This window comes from Bubalus kerabau, chromosome 7, assembly GCF_029407905.1.
Source record: "Bubalus kerabau isolate K-KA32 ecotype Philippines breed swamp buffalo chromosome 7, PCC_UOA_SB_1v2, whole genome shotgun sequence".
Taxonomy (NCBI): Eukaryota; Metazoa; Chordata; class Mammalia; order Artiodactyla; family Bovidae; genus Bubalus; species Bubalus kerabau.
In genome coordinates, this window is record NC_073630.1 from 34,204,656 (window position 1) to 34,225,435 (window position 20,780).

General features: G+C 35.2%; 1 protein-coding gene across 13 annotated transcripts in view; it reads right to left on the reverse strand.

Moving 5' to 3' along the window:
• The window catches only part of CAMK2D (calcium/calmodulin dependent protein kinase II delta), a 314,733-nt gene that overhangs the window by 36,877 nt on the left and 257,076 nt on the right, over positions 1–20,780 (reverse strand). For 3 of the 13 annotated variants that reach the window (XM_055588024.1, XM_055588019.1, XM_055588013.1), the window contains exons 9-15: positions 15,391–15,485; positions 12,505–12,627; positions 12,176–12,259; positions 11,689–11,731; positions 8,361–8,398; positions 4,057–4,116; positions 1,827–1,868 (exon numbers count right to left, since the gene is read on the reverse strand). In XM_055588024.1, coding sequence (XP_055443999.1) covers positions 1,827–1,868; positions 4,057–4,116; positions 8,361–8,398; positions 11,689–11,731; positions 12,176–12,259; positions 12,505–12,627; positions 15,391–15,485 — 485 coding nt within the window. Of the gene's footprint in view, positions 1–1,826; positions 1,869–4,056; positions 4,117–6,946; positions 6,980–8,360; positions 8,399–11,688; positions 11,732–12,175; positions 12,260–12,504; positions 12,628–15,390; positions 15,486–20,780 lie in introns of all 13 variants that reach the window. The other 10 variants (XM_055588014.1, XM_055588025.1, XM_055588021.1 and 7 more) reach the window with 8 other exon arrangements.

The window sequence follows — 20,780 nt, forward strand, 5'->3', positions numbered from 1 at the left end:
CATGTTTGTGATCAGCACGATGGAATTATATGAATAATTTACTTTCAAGGAAAATTAAATTTTTTCCCATTCATTTCTAAATCAGAAACTGGCTGTTCTTGATAAGAAACTCGCTCCCATTATGAAAAGACAAATCTATTTCTTCGTAAAACTACAAATGAAGCTGCAGACTAATAAGCACACTTAAATGGACACTGTAGCTGCCAGTATTAAGATCTGTTCCTTAAAATGGTTGATAAATTTTTTTCATTAATAACGTAGTAATAAAATATTTCTAGCTAAGAAATTTAGTAATATTCATAAGAAACAATTTACTACTTAGGATGATTAAAGGCTACTGCTGAAAAAAATTGGAAACTTCTAACCAATAGATATATAGTCAGTGATGAAAAACAAATTTTGGAAAATGATGCAAACATTCAGTGCACTTTTAGAGATTCAATATTCAAAAAATGATTTATGTAACTATGATATATATTTACTCCAAAGGGACAGACTAATCAAATATATATCCAGAGTCTCCACACACACAGAACCAAAGCAAAGAGTCTTCATGCGTTTCTTAATGTGACCTAGTATTCAAATTTAAACTCAGGATGAGGGTAAACCCATGCACTGTAAAAATAAACTAATTCATGTAAGCAAGAAATATCATGCAACAGCGCTTACAAATGACATAGCTAGAATTATCCAAGTGTCCACTCCAGCTGCTATGCTTGGTCTTTTACTTGCTAATGATATTGAAAATAACTGTTCTTATGTGTGATGCTCCTGACTATCTGGAGTCTTTCAGGGACTTTAGAACATTTTAAGTGTCATGACTCTAAAAGACATCTCATGTTAAGGAATATAACACTTCATTTTTTTTTTTACTTTAATGATTTTAATGTTGTCCAACAAAACGTTCAATCAGAAGAACTGTTTTCTAAGACTTTAACACTGTTGATAATAGTAAGGAAAAGTAATCAGTGACTATACTTAACATTTGAGAAAGATCTGATGAAGTATTTTTTCTTTCCCTTAGAGATGTAATAATGGATGAGAAGTAATAAAGTGAAAAGATGGAATACATTCAGAAACTGTCTCCTTTCATCCTACAGATGTGCTGTGCAAACAATTTACAGTGAATAGGAAACACTTTGGGGAAAAGTTTGGATTAGCCAAAAAAATCATTTGGGTTTTCCTGTACCCTCTTCATGGAAAACCTGAATGAACTTTTTGGCCAAATGAAGAGTTAAATGTCCTTTTACTGAAATGCATATACTTCAACAAAAAACAAACATACTTCACAAGAACTGAAACTCCCTGAATCTCCTTAAATTCATCCCAAACAACAAAAACACCACCAACAACAGGGAATTAAAAGAAAAAAAAACACTATGACAACAGAATTAAACTCAAAAGTAACATTAAATTTAAATAAATAGCTATAAACTCAAGTTTATTTTTTTTGAAGACAGTGAAATGACATAGCAAGAAATTCTAAAGTTTCATGCAGAATACATTTAAGACACAACGCACAGACAGGCATGGAGGGAAAAACAGATGGAACTGCTTAAGATACACAGTCATCTCGACATAAAGACTTGTTAACTGGACTTTTCCTGACTAATGGTACCATTCATTTCTCTTTCACGATGTCATTCATTTTTGTTTTGAAAGAAGTCTGTGTATAGTTCCAGATAAATTAGGCCCAAGAGAAAGTAAGGTAGAAAAGGGTAAGGATTTTCTATCCTAATTTGAGGTAATGAATTAATTCTGCTTTGAGTATTTGATGAGATGTGTAATCTTGTTAAAGCGAGATGATGTTGGTTCTTTCTGAATACCTTGTTTCCATCAGGGTTGTGGATTACAGTAGTTTGGGGCTCCTGAGTGAGAACAAAATAGAGAAAGAAACAGTTCGCATTGGTAAGTACATTCTTAACTAGTGTAGGGACAGAGCAGAGTGAGCCAGCTGACACAACTAAATAGTGACAAGAGCTTAAGCGATGTTAACTACTGTCAGAGGCTGCGGCTGACAAGATCTCTGATGAAAGATCTCCCTGGTGAGCCCACGAGATACAGTGCTTTGGTACGTAGCAGCAGCATGCAAAAGACCTTATTCGTGATCAGCAAACAGACAAGGCTTTGAAGTTTGGAAACCTAAAGAGGCACTTGCTGTTTCACAAAGTCCTATTAACAGACAGAGCTTTCCTTTCCTCTTTCACGACCTGGTAATATCTGTCCCATGGAAAACTGGCACTGGAGATTAGAACTCTCTGAGATGATCTCAAATTGTCTGTGAAGACATTTTTCAGCTGTATTAAAATCTGAGAACCAATCATGCTGTCATAACACACAGAAAAATACTCTTAGAAAACCTAGAATCATTGGATCACACTTTAAAAAGGGCTATTGTAAAGAATGTATTTCAAAAGTCCATAAGAAATTATAAGGCACATTGAAAGTGTTCTAGAACTAATCATATTAATCACTATGATTTGAGATGTATTGCTGTTAAACTGTTAGTTGCTCAGTTGTGTCTGACTCTTTGCAACACTATGGACTGTAGCCCGTTTAGGCTCTTCTGTCCATGGAATTCTCCAGGCAGGAATATTGGAGTGGGTAGCCATTCCCTTCTCCAGGGGATCTTCCTGACCCAGGGATTTTACTGGGTCTCCCACACTGCAGGTAGATTCTTTACCATCTGAGCCACCAGGGAAGCCCCATATTGCTGTTAAATCCCACATTAATTTATATGTAAGAAATTTCTGCTTTATAGACTATATACATGGAAGATCTGTCTGTGAAGTCATGCTTTTCCATGAAGAAAATATTATTATTTTTCCTATTGTTTCTACTAGAAAATTGAAGAAATATTCCCAAGTGGAAAATAATAGTTAAATACCTGGTGTAAAAAAATATTCAGTGTCTATACATCAGTGGCATGCTTGGTACTTTCATTACATGATGCCTCAGTAACTGGGAGTTACTGCAACCCACAGAGAATGTGCTTCAATCAGAAGCACTCTGCCCACTCAACCATCTCATTGCCACCAGTTTAGGCTGCAGTACTTTGAAAGCATATTTACTGCTTCCTTTCTTCCTTTCCTTGGCTAGAGGTGTGATCAACCTGTTTTTTTGTTAGTAAGTAATCTTGACGAATCTGTCCTTCCTTCAGATGCTTTCAGGTTGAGCCTTCTGGTTAACCTTAGGTGAAATAATCTCATAACATTATCCATTCATTTGAAATTAACAGTACAGAGGACAGTTTAAAAAAAATAAAAAACATGTCTGAAACTCATAAGTCAAAACATGGAATAGTTTGGGGGATATATTATGGAACTAAGAACACTGAATGCCAGTATTCAAACTTTGAATCTTAACATAATAGGGTCTCACAGTATTACACTGATTGAGTTGTTAATACTGTGAATTTGATAGAAATGGACTAAACTCATGCCCATTGATAATTCAAAGCTCGGAGCTATGCAATTTCATTCTCTGGATTAAAGTGAAACAGTGATAATTTAATTTAAAACACAGCAAACAAAAAGCTTTAAATTATCCAGTGCCTCTTTATCTCAGAAAATGAGGTCTTACAAAGCCCTGTTGTCTTAATAAGAGAGAATGGGAACTCTGAATAAGGTCTACATTTACTTTTGTCTAGCAATAGTCCTCTTAGCTCTTCTTGATGTCAACACTTGCGTCATGAAGAGAAGAAACCACGGTTTGCATATCTACAGCTATCATCAGAAGGAGAGCTAAGAGAACCAAAGCGCATTCTACTTATTTCTAAGGCAGCATGCAACACTTGTAACTACAGAGACCACAGCTATCATCCATACAATGGTCAACAATGAAATGAGATCATCTCATGTTAGAAACACACTGCTTGACAACTACCTTAACAAAAAGGAAAGAAATGAACTTTTTTTCATATCTTACAAAGCAAAAACAAGAACAAAATTAAAAAAAAAAAGTAAAATATATACGTATTTATAGAGTGAAAGCAAATGAGAGAAACAACAAAAACAGTAAAGAACTTAAGAAGGGTTACAAAGAGTCCAGGTATACCAGCGCCGGGGTAGGAATATTTTCTTTGGGGCTGGTTACCACGTTGGCTTTGTTGTTTATCTGTAGGTATGCAGAAAATAGAAACAGAGATGCCTTAAACCCCTTGGTAGCCAATGTCTCCACACGCAGCATGTCTACATGGAGATATAGACATGAAAATAAAGAGCCACTGAAGATGAATGTGAAAGACACCGTGATGACTGACAGGAATGACGATCAAGCCTAGTCTCCGATGGTCACACCCAGGCTAGGACCACGTCTGTGACGGTGGAATGAAAAAATGGACTTGGCTGCCTTGGCTGAGTCACCTTAGCAGACAGACAAAGAGCTGCTTCAGCAGAGCTCAAATCAAGTGTCAGAGTATGAAATGAATGTAAACATTTTCATACTATTCAAGTTGGATTCTGTTTCCCAGCTTCCAATCGTTCTCTGTTATGAATACATTGCTTTTTTTCATTTGATTCTTGAGCCTGAAGTCACACATAGACTGTCTTTTTCTGGGAAGCCATCGTCATTTTGTTTAGTAGGTATCCAGTGAAAAACTTAGATCTTCTGAGGAAATGCAGGCTTTATAATAAATTTCTTAAAATGATAAAGTCTGGGTCTCCTTTAAAAAATACATCTTCAATTATAAATGGGCAAACTGAACTCTTTACTATGTGCTGGATGCAAAATGACTTTATTTTTCACAGTTGTTTGAGAGGAAACACCAAAGTGCTATGGCTATTGTTGAAGACTACACTGGCCATACCATTCCCTTGCTTGAACATAATTGGCTTTGACCTTAAAGAAAGATAATTATCACTACGGAATCCACGCTGTGAAAACAATTCGGGGGGTCAATAATTATTGTAATGGCCCACAGAGAAGACTGTTAACAAGTGGCAACTCAAAAGTGAGTTTCAAGTACTGGATTGAGTTTGGGTACTAAAGAATCAAAGACTAATAATCAACATTCATTTGAACTCATGCATGACAACTTACATTGTGGTTATCAAACAAATGTAAATTAACATTCATTTCTTGCACTCTATTACCTATTTTCTTTACATATTATCATCTAAAAAAACATGCCATGATTGTAGTATAAATATACTTAAGGACTTAAAGAGAAAAACATTCTGCATAAGATAATACTAGATGAATACTTATGATCAGTTATACCAATTTAATTGTTTAGACTTTCTGGGAATCCTTTTTTTCATATTTTATACCTATGGATCATATTTAAAGTAATTCCAAGAGGAGGATAGAAGGTTTAAAAAATTAACTTGGGTGTGTAATATTTTGCTTTTCTGTTCATTCCTATGTGTGTGATTATTTGGTGTCAGTACTATTTAAATAAGCTATAACACTGTGCTCGGTGACATGCAGGAAAAGAGAAAATTTGGGGCTCTTTACTGAAAAACTAGGAAACCATCAATCTATATTTTGTGCATAGTTTAAATTTTTTCCTTAAATAAAAGTGCACAGAACTTAACATAAAATTTGTGCAACAGCCAAAACAAAGAGATAAGAGAGAATGGAGTTTATTAAAGAGGGGTCAAAATTCAGTATTTACTTTGGTATAGAATATTTAAAAAAAGAAGAAGGATACACATGCAAATAATTTCCTATTTAGGAAGAGCGTTGGCAAAACACAGCTAACTTCTTATCAAATGATCAGAAGCACTCACGATTAAAGCACATGTGTATTTAATATACTACATTTAATTTATATCAGTGGTTGCAAAGAATTAAAGAGGAATATACTGAGATATTTTCTGTTTTGAGATATGAGACTTGATTTTTTTCCTAGGATGTGCTTGTCAAGAACTGTTTTGTTTTAGTGGAAATGTCCCGTGTGCACACCTCTGCACACAGTTATCCGTTCAAACGCACATCCCTCAACACACACCCCCCCACACATGTGTTCACACATAGCATACACACACTGTCATCTTTTCCAAATGAGGGCCATTCTGTCTGGATGAGGCATCCTTTATTGTCAGGCATGGCAAATGTTAGTTAAATGAATATGTGCCTCAACCACCACTTTTACTTGTGTTTAAATGTACAACTAAAAACTTTTGTTAAAGATTAGCTTAATGATTTTTTTTTGACTGTAGAAAATATTTTGAAGGTTTTTATAACATTAATTAAAGACAACAGGATAATTTCTAGGTAAAAGGTTAGGAGTACTTCCTTTTAAAGAGTTGAATATCAAGCATGGGCTCAACCACAGCTGCCTTTTAAATATACAAGAACTCTGGCACTTTTGTCTTTGAAATGTATTTATTTTGTATTATGGATGCAGAGTATTATTTAAAAAATTAAATGAAGTCAATATTTAAATGATGCAGTGAGTTATTCTTACGAGGCAGGGGCAAGATATTCCTATTTTTCAGGTGCTGAGTTCATTTAGTTTTGAGGTTAATAAATTTTTTTTTTTTCAAAAGGTGCTTAACTAGGTTGGGTCCATGGTAACATCACTTTCATGCTGTTTATAGAACTCCATGGTGGATGCATTATGGTTTATCTGAGCTAAGAATCACTGCTATTTTGGTAATCATGCTTAACTATTTAAAGACAATCCTATAGTAGTTTTTCACTTTTCACAATAATTATAGACATTAACTCTGTCATAGTCTTCAGTTTTATGAAAAATTTCACTATCTTGTAAAAGCCCCTTTAATAATATACGGATGACAATGTAAACTTTTTACAGGTTTCAAAAATTCCATTTCAAAGAAAAAAATGATTGAAGATGGGCACTGTGTTTTGATAGTTAATTAACATTAACTTGTTATGGTCCTATACTTTCTCCACTTACACTAACTTAGGTAAACAAGACTAGTCTATTCCTAAGTGTGCATTTTCACAGAAGGAGAAATCTGGCAGAGATCCTCACCATCATCTGAACACTCGAACTGGACTTCCTTTTCTGAATTGACCAGTCAAAAAGAAAGGAAAAGAAAAAAAATATGACCGGTTGAATTTTTAAAGTATCAAAGCATGGAGCACAGAATAATTTTGTCTTTAAAGAGGAACTGTAAGTTGACTGGAAGAAAAAAGTTCTGGAAATGTTTCTTTCTATATAAGAATAGTAGTGAAAATAAATATCTTAATAGAAACTATGAGCTCTGCATCACTGAATACCACAGAAAAACAGAGGAGAATAAAACATTTGGAAAATTTAAAATACCGCATTTCCACCAATGTAGCACTGGGGAAAAAGCAGACATCAACAGTCATTACTGAAATTTCTGTTGAATAAACTAAGCAGAAGGAAGAGAATATTAGATTGAGGAAAGGAATTAGTAAAAGGTAAATGCCATCCTAATGGGAATCACAAGTGCATGATCATCATAGCTCTGGAAATTCCCAAGTCACACACAGACAGGTGGTGAAGAAATGACTGGGCATGAACATAAGTGACAGATGATACTCTCTGTTCTATATTCAAAATGAACTGACCACTTGACTTTGGGTCAAGTTCAAATGTTAGAAAATTAATTAATTCCCAAGAACGTTGAAGTGTTCATGAGGAATATTGGCGTCTGCCATTGGAAGAGAAAGAAAAAGATTAAAGAAATAAAACATTGAGGTAATACTCTAAAAGATAACACACGTAATTCATGTATAAGGTTATATTCAATAAAAGGTAAATTCCCACAGGAAAAATAAAACCAGCATCAGTAGAAAGTAAATTGTATTATTTTGTTTGGAAACCCAAAACTTTTAGACAGTAAAAATACTCTGCTGCTGTCTTTCTTGGGAAAATGTCCTAATATTTGTTCAGAATATTCATGTTAATTCTGTCTCAAAATCTTACGACAGAAGAATAGGAACAATTAAGACCTTTATAAATACTGTCCAAGCAGAGAAAATAGATTTTTGAATTTTGATTTCCTAGACTTGATTTGTTTTTTTCAGTCTATAAAATTCAGCAGCCAGAATTTTAAAAGAACACAACATAACTATTTGGAAAAACATTTGGTTTTCATGAATTTTCAGGTCATCATGACAGTTTGAGGCTATAGTAAAGCAGACAGGATTTACACACTCAATCTCTAAAGTAACGCCATATAAAGTATTGTTTTGTCATGATTATTTAATATATAACAAGTAGAAAAGATGTAGCTTTTCTTGGTATAAATATCAGTCATTTCTGTATATTAAATTATTTTATATTTCATTCTGCATCCTGTATCAGGAACTATAAAAAGTATGAGCTACAATGATTTAGAACTTATATTTAACCTTTAAAAATGATCCAGCATCTGAAAGTCAGAAATGAGTTTAGGAGCAGCTGTTTAACTTACCTTTACTCCATCCGGTTTCTTCAACAAACTCTTGGCTGCTGCAAAATGAGGGTAAAAATCAGTTTAGTGAGTTATCCACAGAAACCCACAGCCAGGCAACAAAACAGGTTATTGTTTCCTTCTACTACCTTTACTGATTTATGGCCAACATATGCCCGATTATCAAGGTCACACTGATGAGCGCCAGCTTATAGGACATTGAAATACAGTATCACTTTTCTTGGTCTTGTCACATCAAATTTAGAACTGAATTCTTATTTAGTTCATTGAAAATAATTGGACACTTTGTCCGTTACATTACTGGACTTTATTTCACAGTTGGTTGCGAAAAGGATACTGGAACTTTAACTGGACTATGCTTTTGTAATCCAGAAAGTTGATTTCAAGTCTTCAGACATCAGCTCACAGATTGTATTACATGTTCATCCACACCAAAGTATGGTGGCCATGTCAGTTCTGCCACTTAAGCCCCTCTTCCTAGAGGTTTAAAACTCATTTGTGAAAATCTGCCCTGGCTAAATAGCATTCTTTTTAATATGTATATTTGAAATCAGATCACTTCATTTTTATAAAAATATTATTAATAATAACTTTATTTTAAAGGAAATGGTATATTATTGGCCTAGAGCAAATATTTCACACACTTAGTGTATGAACTTTAAAAAAAGGTATTTTTTTTTATGCATCAAAATCAGAATACAAAGGCTTCAAAACAAAAGCCTTTTATGTTGAAAAACTAAAAATCACAAAGTTGAGGCATGAAAGAAAACAAAACGAAATCTTCAGAGAATTCCTAAAGTGCATGGTCTTTTATGAGACTTAACTTTTTGGGAGGGAGCGTTCAGCATTCCTTCTGTTACTGAACTCCTTGAGTATATTAAAGAGCAATGCTGTCCTTTCAAAAAATATACTTATGAATGGGTACATACACAGTGAACAGATTATGTAACTGTCAATGACAATTAGTAGATCAAGTTTAGAACATTTACAAATATGTAGGACAAAGTACACATTTATGCTTCAATTTAATGTTAATTATATATATTTAAATATATCAGAATAGAATTTGGTATCTGAACTGGAAATACCTAACTATGATAGAACTGCATGAACATGTAATTTCCTGACATCTGTTTGATTTGGGCTGTTGTTTTGCTATCACGTTGGTACAATTTTAACTTTAAAGATACAAACATGTTAATTTTATTTAGCTTTTAGCAACAGAGCTATTAATTTATTATTAATGAGACTGTAAGAAATAGTAGCCTTAGCACTAATACTGTGTGCCTGGAGCTAAAAAGCGTATTAAGTAAGTCCTGTGGCAGTTAATAGGTTAGAAAGCAAACTCAGAATAATTAGAATTGCAATAGCAAGCAAAGAGAAGACAATGATTTGGGGTAAGCAGCGATTTGGCCTGGGAGATGCAGAAATGTCCCTTTTGGTTACTATTTACCTTACCTCACAAGAAATACATTCCACATAAAGGGAGAAAAGAAAAAATAAAAACAACTTTATAACCATATACTCATGGACAAATTACTTTAAAAAAGAGCATGTTTGGTAATGAAACACAATGAATACTCAAAACTAAAACGCAATATAAACCACAAGGTGCAGCTGAGTCTAATGTCATTCAGTCGGTTTTGAAGTGATGGATTAAAAAAAAAGTTTGCTTTTCATGCTAAGACATTCAGAAACGATATCAAATTCACATATTAGTCATGAATTTTTAGTTTACACGATGATGAAAAGAAAACATGAGGTAAACAAAAAGCTTCCATACATGGGTGTATTTATTAATAAAGGCCCAATTTATGCCTAACAGTGTATTTGAAATGGAAACAAAATATACAATCTTAATTCTGAAGTTTTTGCCCCTGTTAGTCTCTCATTAACTATGTATACCATACCATCCTACTTTTTAGTGATTGACTAATTATTGGGCCACAGTGAAATATTAATTTATTTGAATATAGCATATATCAGTTAATATTTAATGAGATGACAGTGAATTCACCCATATAAATGTCAAATATATTAATCAACTGTTCATAAAACAGGTAACTTGGCAGTAGCAGTAACAAGTTTTACTACACCAAACAAACTGGACAAAATACATGCAGCTGACTAACACAGTCCCTCAATTTGCAGCATTACTCATTGCATCATCATCATTGGTGTTGTTTAACAGGTTAGTGGAAGTCTTTGAAAAGCTTACAAAATTACATTATATACAATGGGGGTTTAAAGGTGACCACCTAATAAAATGGTAAACAATAAACAGAAATTGGTTGAGCAGCTTGGAAAACATGATCACGATATGGGTCATCACCTGAGATCATACGACATGCAGGTGAGGTGTGCAGCAGGGATAAAGCACTTAAGACATAGCTGGGTAAATGGACGCTGCACAGCACTCTCATATAAACAGTAAGCAAACGAAGATGGTAGTATTTTTGGTACAATTGTCTGACAATGGTTCCAAGTCTAAATAGCTAAACAGTAAGTTTTTAGCTGTCTTAATGCTTCAGTCCCTCCCCATACATAAGACTGATTAGCTTTTACCAAAATTTAAGTTTTGGAAACCTGATCCTTTGAGGTAACCCATCAAAGAAGGGGGGCTCCAAAACTCAATTTCTGGAAATAGTATATACTTTATGTCAATTCTGGAGAGTCACACCTACAATAAAAGAAACAGTTTAGCTTCTTTCAGTCTATTATTTAAACAAACTTAGTTTTACCAGGAAATCATTTCAAAGAATGTTTATTACTGGAGGATAGGTTCTTTGTAAATTCTTAGGTTTAGATACCTTTGTAAGTTGTCATCATTCTTATAGCATGCCAACATACTACAGTACTGTAATTTCAAAAGAACTTAGGCCTAAGAGCACTGGGTTCCTCAATAATGGTCTTCTAAAAATCTTTCTTATTGGGATTCCCTGAGAGAATGAGACACACGCAAAAAGACACTATTCATGGTATTGCCTTATGAGATATCAGTTCTGAGCTTCAAGCTGGGAGAGTACTGTTACAAACTGTGTCAACTTCAGCATGGAAGACAGCTGGGTTTCGAGCTCTGCTCCAGCGCTGACTAGTGGCGGGGCCGCCGGGTGGCTCGAGGGAAGAGTGTAGTCATGGGCTAGCTAGCGCCTCTGTGAGACAGCACCCTCGTAAAACCCAACATGGCAGTCACAGGTGTGGAAGGAACCCATGCCGCCTCTTTGCCATCCCTGAACAACAGTGTTTTATGTAATCACTAAAAATTTTAAATTCCAAAAAAAGCTACTAGAGAGGAGAGGAGAAAGAGCAGAGCTCTTAACACATGTACCTGAAAAATTCCTCGTAGCCAGCATAGTGGTCAAGATGGCACCCTGTCAGAGCAATAAGAATATAAAATTAATGCTGCTTTTGCAAATCTTTAACCTAACAAGTCAGTGCTTTTGATAACAAATCTTCTCCTAATCTTACTTTCAGTCAGAAGATTTCTGTTTCTCTTCAGTTTTTGGTTTCCTCCGAGTAGCAGGCCTATGTTTCTCATAATAATGCTGGGACCACCCTGGTGGGTGCGGCCAGGTTCTGATTATTAATTTGCACAGCTGTTTTTCACTGAATGGAGGGATCACATCACCAGTGATCCTAGCTCTTCAGGGTAGCTTTAATTCCAGTGATATTCCACTTCCCCAAGATCCAGAAGAAGAAGAGTTTTGAGGTTTAAACATTTTAAAGCCCTTTCTAATATAGTTCTGTTCCTCACACGGAATCCCACGTCTCCCTCTGCCAAATTTCCCTCCACACAAAAAAGTAAAATTTCTTACCTTTAGTTTTCTTCTCGCATTGAATTTCTTCAAGCAGTCTACAGTCTCCTGTCTGTGCATCATGGAAGCAACAGTAGAACGTTGCTGGAAGAGGAGAAAAATAAACTTAATTGAGGCTATTTAAAAGATATTAAGCATAACAGTACCCTCAACTTCATCAAATTTTTATTAGTGATTTCTGTACCCATCCGATGAACTTATAAGTATTCAATTACAAAAGTTTCCTAATAATGAAAGACTTATTTTGCCAAGACTACTTGTTAAAAAAAACCAAAGGAGAGTATATTTTTCACTTCAGCTCTTGGGGTCTTTGGGGCACGGTCACTTACACAGATCCACGGGTGTTTCAGTGCCTCTGAGGCCGTGATGCGCTTGGCAGGGTTGATAGTCAGCATTTTATTGATGAGGTCTTTGGCTTCAGGAGTCACGGTGTCCCACTCTGGTGACGGAAACTTTAAAAATACAAGTTTATAAAGAGTTTAAAAAAGAGATACACTCAGTGGGACAAGGAAGAGCCAAATATACCAATCATTTCCTTAAGTAGTGTGTTTCTTCATAAATTTACTTTTTGTAGAAGTTAAATTGTATCTACATGTAGACAAACTTTTTAACTTTTTAGTTTATATTGGAGGATAGCTGATTAACAGTGTTGTGATAGTTTCCAGTGCTCAGCTATAGGTATACATGTAGCCAAACTGACATAGATACGTATCTATTCCCTCTCTATGTATTTATCTATATATTAAGATATTGAGTGTAACTATAAGGGACAAAGATGTACACTAAATTGCCATGTTATAACTAGTGATACATTTTTAAATTTGAAAAAACAAAATGAATCTTCTAGTCCTCTAAAAAAATCTTTGTTTAATCTGCAAATTCAATTTTATGCAGTATTTCTCATAACTACTTATGCAATTTTACAAAAGTCAATAAAGCTGAGAAGTTGTCACATCACCATGCTACTATGCCAAGGTTCAAAATGATGTATTACATACTTCCACATCTCGTAAGCAGTAACAGCAGAGAAAATAAAACAGTTTCAATTCCTGTTCCAAATGGACCTATTAACTGTCACTATTTGGAGCACAGCAGTGAGATGAAATTTGAGACTATAAGAGCCCAGCAGGATTTCATTTTAATACTTCAAAAAGGTTAATCTACTTAATTATAAATTTCATCAGAACTAAGTTCATGAAAGTAACCAACTCTCATAACTTTTATTAGTAACCATTTATAGTCATAAAGTAAAGTGATTTATTTTAAATTTCTGTGTAAGCTTTTTGTTCATAACTATGCTACCTCATATTCACTTAATAAGCATATTTAGTATAAACACTATTCTTGATGGGTTAAGAAGGATGTATATCCCATTGATTTCTTACAAAATATTAGGTAGTTTTCCCAATTTATGAATTTTTATAGACAATCCTGAGAAAAAAGCCGTTGTCACTGTGCCCTAATGGACTTCAGTTGGTTCACTTTTAGTAGTCACGTGTGACTTGTGATGTGAGATTGTCATTTGTGATCACGTGCATTTGTGATCCACTGGCAAAATGAAACACAAGAAAAATGATGCTGACTCTTTAATACTTTCACATTTTCGCCAGTTAAATAGCTATCATTACTAATACAATTATGTAAAGTTTAAAAATAAAATAAAATTAAAAAAAATAAATAAAAAAATAAAGAACCGATATGCATCAAAAATAAATAAATAAATAAATAAATAGCTATCATTTTAATTCCAGAAGTTTCCTTTGGCCAGTTGTAAAAACTTGCTAACCATCAGGAACTACTGAGGAAACCCTCAAGTCTGCTTCTTCATGATGTGGAGATTTTCTGACCACAAATGAGGGCTGAATTCACCTAGATAAAAGTGGGTCCTTCTCTGAGTTTTCTAACTTTCACAAAGGCATTTCTTTACATTCACCAAGCAGTGAATGTGTAGAGTTATGTTTTTCGGGTGAAAAGTGAAAATGTTAGTGACTACTCTTTGTGACCCCATGGACTGTAGCCTGCCAGGCTCCTCTGTCCATGCAATTTTCCAGGCAGGAATACTGGAGTAGGTAGTCATTCCCTTCTCCAGGGGATCTTCCCTACCCAGAGACTGAACCCAGGTCTTCTGCATTGCAGGCAGCTTCTTTACCGTCTGAGCCACCAGGGAAAAAATGAAGCCCCTGTCTTCCCAGAGGGGTTCCTAGTTCTAGTCTGTAAAGATGGTGAATGCACTAAAATGGCCAGGTAAATCACAATTTGGATTAATTATGATTAGTCTGGCTAGAACGCAATGCTTCAAAATTATACATTTTAAATACCTGTGATACATCCATCTATCTACGTGTTACATTTAGTCAGGGGAGTCCATGATACCTGATACAATATAATATAGTCTTCTCATAACTTCTCTCTTTACCACACTGCGCTCTTAACTTGTGCTCACAAGGTGGACCCGTTATTGCCTACCCCTTAGTTAGCCCACTTAATAATACAGGAAAAGCATCTACAGACCCGCATTCTGACTTCCAGAGGGCTGTGTGAGGTAAAATCAGAGGAAGTGGTAAATCATATTTATCAGAGGAAAGAAAATTACATCAAAGAGCACAAAGCTAAGCCATAAAGACAAAGTAGTTAAGGCCTTATTCTTCAATACAGACCTTCATTCATATGCCTAGTTTACAATATACTAATGGTAAATTAAATGTATTGGAACTGTGATTTTCAAATATTTTTCAACCGTGAAAACCATTCTTCAGTGAAAGCTTTCACAGAAGCTCACTAGATAAACAAAACAAAAACAGTCAAAGCTGACATAAAGGAACAATGTTCTATTTGATACATGGATCACTGCAAAATATTGTTAACGTATAATTATGCAGTAAGCATTTGAAAATATAATTCAGCTAACAGGTAGTAACCAGTTCTAAAGCAAAAATACTTTAATTTTTATATATTTTAAAATGCACTAAGATTTAAAAGCTTTGACAAGCAAGGTACTTCCTTAGAGACTTCGTACTGTTTTCCTTTCAATTTTATGAAATAAAGGGGTAGAAGGAAATAGAAACTAAATATGTATGTTACATATCTTATTCTTTTTTCCTAAAAGAGAGGAAAATAATAAGGGATATTATTAAAATAGCCATGAAAAATCTGTTTTTTTGGTAAAGAAATAAACCAAACCCAAATATAAAGCTATATGAATATTTATTACATACGTCATAAGCTCCAGCCTTGATCTGCTGGTAGAGTCTGTGTTGGTCTTCATCCCAGAACGGTGGATATCCAACCAGTAGAATGTAGAGGATGACTCCTGGAGGGAATGAGCATATTAACACAGTGTTAAGTCCCAGAGACACCGAAAAGTTAAACAGGGCAGATCCACAATGATATTAAGCCACATCCATTTGAAGACAGAAAACTGGACGGTTGGTAAACTTCAGAGACATGTTACGATGCATTCTGAAGTGTTCCGTGGAGGGTGAATGCTGCTCCTCCTTTGCTCAAGGACTCTGACAAGGTGACAGTCCAAAGCATGCACCAAAGGATTAATTCTAAAGATGCACAGCAGAGCAAAACCTCAATACCTAAATATGAAGCCCACCTGCCACTGTGGACGACACACGTGGCCTCCCTGAACCCTGTGTACACATGATCTCCCTGTGCTCTTATCTATTTAGATACCATGTGATTTTAGTCACTTTAGAGGTTGACATTTAAATATATAACATGTTATTATTTCCTCTTAGTCATTTTGCTAATTAGGACATTTTGTGGAGCAGTGGTGCCCTGGTTACAGATTCATGCTCTAAATATCCAGGGTGCCTGGGAGTGTGCGTACCATATAAGAAGATGAAAATCCTTTCTTCATTAATAATCTTAGTCTTCAAAGACAGCTTCTTCGATAAAACAACTAAACCAGTGATACTACAGAAGAGTATATACTACAAACAGGGAAAAGATAAGACTGAAATTGTGCATAAAATTCAAGGAGTTAAATGCTCAGCTTTAAGACAATTTAATATCTTTTTCATAAATATGTAATTATTGAGAAGTTAGTCAACACCTGATTTCATCTTTAAATTAAACAAAATTCTTGTATCTGGTAGTTTTTAACTTGCCCTGAAATTGAATTTGTCTTTGTCACCATATGTGCCTTCCTCTACTTTTGAAACATTTTATGAGCCTGCTTAAGATCTTTCATTTCTAGCCCACTGTCCCAGAGCAAAGTCTGACATTGCTCTGCTGTCTCCTCTTGCTTTTCTCTTGCTGAGCCCCTTCACCAGGGAGGCCTGGGAGTGGTGGTAAGAGAGGTAACATGCTGCCTGGTGGGCCTGCATCTCCTGTCTCCCACAGCTGGTCTCTTCATTTCCTTACCTTTACTCTGTTAGGGACACTTAGCCCTGCTCCTGTTCACCAGACCCTACATATTTATATGATAGGCACTGTTGCAGCCAAGACGGCTTTAAACAAAGGTTTAATCACCCTAGGATTTTCTAACCTGCTTCAGGAAGACCCAGTTCAAAAAGCTGATCATGATCAGAATAAAGCATTTTAAACAACATTCTTAAATAAAAACCCAACAATGCTTTAAAATCAAGATCGAAAGGGACTTCACCACAGTGGAATTAAAAAAAAAAAAAAAGGACAGTGCAGAAAATCAAATATAATATTGGTACCTTACTTTGCAATACAAAAATGTTTTTTCTATCTTTCACTATATCACTGACTTAATGTTCATTCATTTAAATTTATTTTCATATTTTTCCTGTCTGATTTAACAGATGCATTTAATGATGGTAATAATTATGATGATGAGTGTCTGGATGCAAGTAGAAGAGAGGATATACCTAAGTAGGTTTAACCCTTTGCTATGGTTTAGGGGGTGAAGAAGAAAATCAGCTTTGCAATGGAAACAGTCTATAGTCATTTTAAAATACTAATTTCTCTAATAAACATCTGGAGTTAGGTTGTAATAAAATTATAAAACAGAGCCACATCTGCAACATTTAGCATTCTGGACCTGGGCATGGCCTGCTTCTGAAGCTTAGTTCTTGTGGGTTACGTCTACTGGCTGACACTTGGTGTGGTACTTTTCTGGGAAGGGAGGCTCACAGACATTTCATTCCCTAAGAATCAGCACCCACTACGTTAATAAATGCTCATGATTTGTTTGATGGATGTCTACAAAAAATATACTTTAAATAAAATAACAGCATAAATACAGTAGATTTTAAAATACTTTCAGGCTACAAGACATCATTGAGCAGACTGATGTGAAACTGTCAATTAGAGACGTGGGTTTGATCCCTGGGTCAGGAAGATCCCCTGGCGTAGGAAATGGCAACCTGCTCCAGGATTCTTGTCTGAAAAATCCCATGGACAGAGGAATCTGGTGGGCTACAGTACACTTGGTTGCAAAGAGTCGGACACAGCTGAGCACAGTTCTATTACGCCTTCCTTAGTCTAAGAATAACTTATTTCATCAGCTGTTTGGTTACCCTGAGATCTGGCTCACAGAGAAAAGATAGGGTAATTAGTTTTTTCCTTCTTTAATAATCAGCTTTCAAAATAATACATTGGTTCCCCAAACATCCTCCAAAGGCCAGGATTTAGGTTGTATTTTGACTACTATTACTATGAGTGCATACATAAATTTAAAATTTTAATCCATTACTGTTATTTTTCTTATTTATCTTCTAACTGTCCTATCTTTAACCAGCCGAAGGCACTTCCAGGTGGCTCCTGAGTCCTGTTAATACAAGCTCTGTAGCCTTTAATAGTTTCTGTTCTTTCTGGTCTTACCAGATGCTCTTGGAACATTACTTTTCCTAATCCAGACTTGGAATTAGCCACTTCTACAAGGAATCTTGACTTCTTATGGTGGCAAACAGTATACAGAGACCAGACTGGGAAGTCTGAGGTGTGCTCTGTGGGAACTACACATTTCTTCAACAAATAAATTGAGAAACAAGGAAAGAGGAGTGAGAAGAAGAGGGGGAGAGAGGAGCAGACCTTACAAATAACAGACACTTAAAGAGACCAAACTGGGAATGAAATTATGAGACAAAGGGGCAAAGAGCAAAATTACTTCATATTTGATTATTTTAAGCAATTACTATTACATGACTTTAAAAAATATTTCTATATTATTAACATGTTTTTTAAAAAGTCATTTTCTTTTAGAGGTATTCATTAAAATATTATTATTATATGATGTTTAAAAATATTTCTATTATTAACATGTTTTCTAAAAAGCCATTTTCTTTTAGAGGTATTCATTAAAATATTCATAGATATATTGATATGATGTTTGGATGTGACTTAAATAATCTTGGGGTGGAAGACTGAGTCAAGTGATGAAGATGAAATAAGATTAGCCATCAGTTCAGTATACTCTTATCCTCTCTACTTTTGTAGAGAGAATTTTCTGTAACAAATTTTCCATAAAAGCTAAACTATTTGACACAGTCCACTTCATATAACATTTTAAAAAAATGAAAATTAAAACAAGTTTTCATTATCTTATGTACACATTTGTGCTTGGAATATGCTAAGAGATGTTTGATTAATAAGAGTTGAGAAGCACTGATTACTGATTAGGTAGAAAGACTATATTATCAAGAACATTCAAAACTGATTTTAATAAAAGCTACAGCTTATAATCACATTAATGATCAAAACATTCTAAAGGCTGTTCTCATGAAAAAAAGGTGAAGCAGCAATGCTGAGAAACTCTTGAGAAGCCAGTGGGAAGTTAACGGAGCAGTCTAACAAGCACCCACTTCAAATTCTCAAAAATAAGGGGCACACCATGAGCTTATGTGCAAAATGCAGGTGGAGTTTGGAAATTAACTAGTGAGGGATAAGAACAGCTTCCTTTTATCCCTTATGCAAACCCAAAACCAAAACACAAAATAGGGAAATACTCTGGGGTTAGCAAATTATTTTTCAGATGATGAAAACTACTTCTATCATGTGGTAGGGCTGGCAAACGGAGAGGCTCTCTGGCATCAGGCTAAGGTGAATGCCCGCGCCTGCCGGGCAGGAGGGAGGGTGCCAGGGACAGCCTGTGTCCATCTGTCTGGCAGTACAGCAGCCATGTAAGAACACAAGCATCTTGCTATTTGTTCTTTCAATTACTTTAGGGAAGCCAGAAACTGATAATTTCCAAAGAAATCTCCTGATAATTATATAATTTATTATATAAATTTAAAGATAAATGTCAATCCCCACCCCCATAAATAGTCCAAGTGTCTGGCCAATACAGCTGTATATCACCTGTTTGCAATTTGTGCTCTACCGTCTAAGAATCCTAAATCTGCTGCCCTAAAGGAATTCGCAGCTAGCTGTGTTATGCAGCTCAATGGTGGTGTGCATCAGAAAGTTTGTGGAAATGCAAATTCCTGAACTTCATCACAGAGAATCTTATTCAGTGGTTTCATGGATGGGCCCCAGAAAATTGTATTTTTCATAAGCACTCAGGTAGGTCACCTTGAAGCATGTGGTCTGTGATCCACAGTTTGAAAAATACCAAGTCAGGGAAATAAATAAATACTATATCTAGAGAAGTATCTGAAAGTATGTCAGTTCAGAATAAAAGCATGTTGGTAGAGATTATGGGAAGAAAGCTCCAAGGGTTGAATACTAACGAAGACGTGGGTTGTAAGGGATGAAGGTAGAGAGCCTTCTAAATGTGAGGCACAGCTGGATGGTCCAATGTAAGAGCCACAGAACTGGCGAAAGGAACACATGGTCCAGCAGGCTTGAGATTTCCAAATGGCAAATACTTTCTAAGAAAATGCTTGATGCTGACTTATTCCGGCTGAAATATGGAAATGCTAAGGCTCAGAAATCACACAACTGCCGGAACTAATCTGGCCATGAAAGGAAACAAGGAACACATCCTCCTAAGATTTCAAAGGTTTGTTACAAGTTACAATATATTCTGTGACAGCCACTAGTTTATTATTACTCATAACTGTTCTGATATCTAATGCAGGTAGAGAAGTAACAAGACAAGCTGTGTGTCCACTATATTTTCAGACTTACATTTATTATTTTTTAAAACCAAGATGTAGAAGGAACTTCAGTTAAAAACCAGTCATTCAGTGACATCTATAAACAACATTTGCTCACCCCACTATGGAATTATGGAAATAGCTATATAAGCAAGAAAACTATCTAAATCAACTTACTGTTGTTAATGGCAGAACACAGGACTATATTCTTGCTTCATTAATGTCTATCATTTACTTTCCAGTAATGGACTAGTAGCTTTCAAAGCCCAGATGTAAGTCAGGCTATATCTGTGTGAGATCATTAAAGTAGTGGTGATAAGTATTTTAAATTTTCTGTGTATGGATTATTGTAGGTTTCTAATGAAAAAACTGCACAGATTTCTTTAAGCCATTATACCAAAGCTGTACTTCACTCTGTTCTGTGTCAAGTGCCCAAAGGCAACTATGGTTGAGTACCTATAGAGTTTGATTCACAAAGATTACTTGCCATTTTGTTAAATGGCTTATTCTGTATTTCCTTTCTTTTCTGGGTTATCTCATTTTTTACCATACTATCCAATGTCTACCTTTGCAAAGAAGTAGTTATT